We start from the raw sequence: 5,000 nt of genomic DNA on the forward strand, positions 1-5,000 counted from the left end.
ACACACACACACACACACACACACACACACACTTAATACTCTTAGGCGTACACTCACACTCACAGGCATGAGTATGTTACATGACATCAGCTCAGACACTCACAGATCCATGATACACACTAATCCAGCATGTTCATACACACTCACCAACGCATTCTCCACATTCTTACACACACGCACACACACACACACACACACACTCACACACACTCACACACACACTCACACACACACTCACACACACACTCACACTCTCACACACACACACTCAAACTCACACTCTCACACACACACACACTCACAAACACACTCACTCTCACTCACTCTCACTCACACACAACCACACCACAACCACACAGCAGTGGTGCAAAATAAACAATCCCTGGTTAAGGTGGTATGTGCTTGTGTGTGTGTGTGTGTGTGTGTGTGTGTGTGTGTCTCGTATTCTAAGTGGTAACCGTTTTGTGAATCTTTTCTTAGAGGATGTCTTCTCAGGAATGTGTATGAAGGACTCTGTGTGGGTGTGTTTCAAATTATGAATTTTGAATGTGTGTGTTTGTGGGCGCCTTGCAATGAGTGTGTGTGTGTGTGTGTGTGTGCGCAAGTCTATTCTTCAGCCTGTCTGTGGCATGACTTCTTTTTCTGAGAGTGTGTGTTTTTTCTGAGAGTGTGTTTTTTCTGAGAGCGTGTGTAGTTTTTCTGAGAGTGTGTTTTTTTCTGAGAGCGTGTGTATTTTCTGAGAGTGTGTGTTTTTTCTGAGAGTGTGTTTTTTTCTGAGTGTGTATTTTGGGGGCGTGTTTGTTCTCCAGCAATGCCTCAAGATCAGATAGTCCTGCTGGCCCCCTCAGAGCTGCTGCAGTCACAGCAAAAGCACTGACCTGCAATGTGTGTGTGTGTCTGTGTGTGTGTCTGTGTGACTGTGTGTGTGTGTGTGTGTGTGTGTGTCACACCAAAAGCACTTCCTCTCGCCAGCTGACCCACAACCCAGACAGCAGTGGTCAGGAGTGGCATATCTCTCTTCAGCTTTCTGTACACACAGACACACACACACACACACACACACACACACCACTTTAACCAGGGTATATTAATATTGCACTGTGTGTGTGTGTGTGTGTGTGTGTGTGTGTGTGTGTGTTATGGAGTGAGTGTGTGTGTGTGTGTGTGTGTGTGTGTGTGTGTGTTATGGAGTGAGTGTGTGTGTGTGTTATGGAGTGAGTGAGTGCGTGTGTGTGTGTGTGTGTGTGTGTTATGGAGTGAGTGTGTGTGTGTGTGTTATGGAGTGAGTGTGTGTGTGTGTGTGTGTGTGTGTTATGGAGTGAGTGTGTGTGTGTGTTATGGAGTGAGTGTGTGTGTGTGTTATGGAGTGTGTGTGTGTGTGTTATGGAGTGAGTGTGTGTGTGTGTGTGTGTGTTATGGAGTGTGTGTGTGTGTGTGTTATGGAGTGAGTGTGTGTGTGTGTGTGTGTGTGTGTGTGTGTCAGGGCTTTCAGATATAACCTCCGGAGTATATGCGGAGGTTTGTCAAACGGAGGTCCTACCCTTCGGATGATTCAGATATTATGCTAACCTGCGGACCTTATACTGACCTTATACGGACCTATGTGTGAACGACATACACGCACATTACAGAATCTCCGTATGGTTCTCGAGCGAGTGGGGTGGGGGCTTGTAGAGTTCACAAGAGGCGAGATATGACGCAGAATATATGCGGCTGCTGTCACAGCTGCTGTTTGTTTACAAAGTGTATGAATTATGTAGGCTAAAGAAGAAAACTCTATTGTGCGTAGGCTAATACTTGAAGTAGTCACGTAAGTGCGCACTTGAAACTGACCTACGGTATTATGTGTGCTTCACATAACACATTTATCTGTTTTCAACGTTATGCGGCATAATTAGGCTAGGCCTACTTGGCTATGGAACCCCAAATCTGGTTTGCGTTGGAGAGAGCATGCACAAACTTTATGGTACCAGCCAATTCAGTAGGCTAACTCAAGACTTCAAGGCCATCATATACAACGTTTTGAAGCAACAAACAAAATACTAACATCACAGTTAAGTGGTTCGTTTTTTCATGGTTTATTTTCCCAAAAGCATCTCTCCCCATGTGTATATGTACGTAAGGAGCTTGGAACAAAGTTGGCTTTTCTTCGTTTTCATTTTCTCTAGGCATATTTATGCTCAACAAATCCGAGCTCAGCAGTGAGGTCATGAGAAGGCTATCAATGAACAGAAAACCGACCGTGTTGGCTAACAATTTATTAAATACTCCTGTTATTGTCGTCAACGACGTCGCTGTAGGCTACTGCCTTTTCAGCGCCTTCTGCTTATGATGATTCGGTCTTTTGAATTCGTTTGGCCTTGCGATGCAGTTGTAGGCTACATCAACGTGTCTTTTGCCATTCCCTTCATGTGTTCTATCACAATGCTGTCTGCCCTCATGGACAGTAGCTCCGTGATGTCTGCATCTTTCCAGGTCGGAGATTTTCTGGACAGCACTATGCCACTCCATCATAACACTGGCATTTAAGTCAGATCTAACCACATGGACGCACGAAAGAAACGTCACCAACATGCCCTCTCACTAGCTGTGAATTTTAACCGCATGTTCTACGCTTCGTTCAGACACAGCACTTACATAATGTCCGGAGGAAATACTAGGGGGGGGAGTAGTAGAACAACCGGCTAAATTCGGACTTCCATATGACCGGTTATGTCGTTCAGATATACGGCCCCACCGTTTAACATCCGCAGAACCTCCGGCCTTACACGTATGTCTGAAAGGGCTTTGTGTGTGTGTGTGTGTGTGTGAAGTATGGAGTGGGTGTGTGTGTGTGTGTGTGTGTGTGAAGTATGTGGGTGCCAGTTTCACTGCAGGGTGTGAAACACACTCTCTCAAACTCTCCCTTATTCTCTGACTCTCTCCATCCCTCTCTCTCCCTCTCTCTTCATCCCTCTCTGTCCCTAACCATCTCTCTCTCTCTCTCCATCCCTCACCCCCTCACTTTCTGTCTCCCTAACTCTCTCCATCCCTCACTAGGCCTCTCTCTCTCCATCCCTCTCTCTCCCTCTCTCTCTTATCCCTCTCTCTCCCTCTCACTCACTCCCTCCATCCCTAACTCTCTCTTCATCTCTCACTCACTCCGTTTCTCTCTCCCTCTCTCTCTGCTCAACTGGACAACACACATAGGACACAACCATCTTCATGTGGTGTCCTCAGATTGAGAGAGCACTGCTCATGTCATGCGCGCACACACACACACACACACACACACACACACACACACACACACACACACACACAGTGGTCAGGATAAATGCAGCTGCTCACTATCAGACACTTCACTGCAAAACACATCAACTAAACAGTATCACTCACACACACACACACACACACGCACGTGTGCGCCTTGTCACATTAACAATGCAATAAGACTCATCACCATCAATGCATGAAAGACGGACACACACACACACACACACAAACAAAGGTCACCTCACCTCACAATTACAAGCTCTCACACAATGCAAACAAATGAACCTAGGGTGTGTGAATTGGAAATGATGCATACACAAGAGTGGGCAAAGGCGATGGAGCAGTGTGCTGAAAGATCAACAGACATACCATCGACACAGCAGTGCTGTCTGTGATTGCATTAGCTGTATTAGCTTAATTACTATGTTTGTAAACCCCGGCCCTGGCTCCGTTGGTCGGTAAATAATTAGCACGAAGATCAAAGAAATCAATCGGCCTGGCTACCCGACCATATACAGATAATGTTATCTAGGCTACACACGAACACGAATACGAATGGATGGGGCTAACGTTACTGATGGCTTGTCATATTCCACTCAACTCCGATCCGGGCAGCGAAAAACTAACAAGTCGTGCGCTGACCACGGACTGGTCGTGTAGCCTGGTGGACCATTCCCCCAGTTAACAGTTCAGCCATAAAGATCTGAGACGTCTCCATCTGACCCCGGCGGCCTGGTGATTTCAGCCAAAACTCGTCGCAAGAGTCTGCCTTGCGGGCTGAGGGGGTTGACGAAACGGCACATTCCTGCTACTCGTTGCAACTCGTTGTGTGCTGAAACTGTAGCCACATCATCTTCTGACATGGGTATAATAGAGGCACTGTTATCAGGTCTGTCTATGTCTGTTTCGAGGCTCTTCGCAGCAACACGGGACAGTCACACACCTTTAATTTAATAGAAAGTCCCTCTGTGTTTAGGCGGAAGGGAGCAGCTGTTTTTTTTTCATTAACACCCATACAGACAATGCCACAACATAGCACATAAGACAACGTTACCATATGTTTTGTACAACAAACCACGACACAGTAACAGTGTTCATCGTTGCTACACGAATTTGATGATTCCTGCATCACGACAGTCTAGACACTTCAAATCTGACGCTTGCCAATTCTGCGTGACACCCCCGGGCTAGCAAGTTAGCTTGCCAGGTCCTGTTCGGCTGACTGACGTTTCGGCTAACTACAGGCGAATATTTAATTTCTTCAAATACTGCAATGTCAGCCCAAAGACAGCTTACTGGCTACGTTGATGATAGTTGACAGACCATCAGCGACGTCCTCGCTAGCTCTCTCTGGCTACTGGCTAGCAGCTTCTCGGACACCGGGGCAACGTTAACATGGTCAATGAGACAGCAGCTAGCTAGTCGTCTAGAGTGAAATAAAGTAATTTTACATTTTCTCACCTCTGCCTCGCCCTCCTCTAAACTCCGAAGGCTCCATACGACAAGTCCTTGAACGAGGAGAATTGTCAATGCGGCGGCAATGGCTAGTTTGTAGCGTCGGAAGATCCGCTGTACTCGAGCGCTTGCCACCATTTTCCCAGTCCCGTGGTATACATTTAGCAACCAAGAGTGTTAGCAACCAAGGAATCGTTCTAATGAATCGACTCAACACATTTGAATCCTGAGTCATGGACATTCAGACTAACTAAACACTAAACCTACCTATTATCATAAACATGAATTGA

At 46.4% G+C, this 5,000-nt stretch overlaps 1 protein-coding gene across 1 annotated transcript in view; it reads right to left on the bottom strand.

Annotated features, from left to right (window-relative positions):
• The window catches only part of xylt2 (xylosyltransferase II), a 39,727-nt gene extending 34,864 nt beyond the window's left edge, over nucleotides 1-4,863 (bottom strand). Inside the window, exon 1 of the mRNA XM_076299104.1 lies at nucleotides 4,717-4,863. Within this exon, the coding sequence (XP_076155219.1) occupies nucleotides 4,717-4,848 (132 nt within the window). The 5' untranslated portion in view covers nucleotides 4,849-4,863. The remainder of the gene's footprint in view (nucleotides 1-4,716) is intronic.
• Nucleotides 4,864-5,000: the final 137 nt, after the last annotated feature.

The sequence above is a fragment of the Alosa pseudoharengus genome, unplaced genomic scaffold, assembly GCF_046254945.1.
Source record: "Alosa pseudoharengus isolate Yale_2024_CS ecotype anadromous, Long Island Sound unplaced genomic scaffold, YU_APseudo_1.1 YU_APseudo_1.1_scf_21, whole genome shotgun sequence".
Classification (NCBI taxonomy): Eukaryota; Metazoa; Chordata; class Actinopteri; order Clupeiformes; family Clupeidae; genus Alosa; species Alosa pseudoharengus.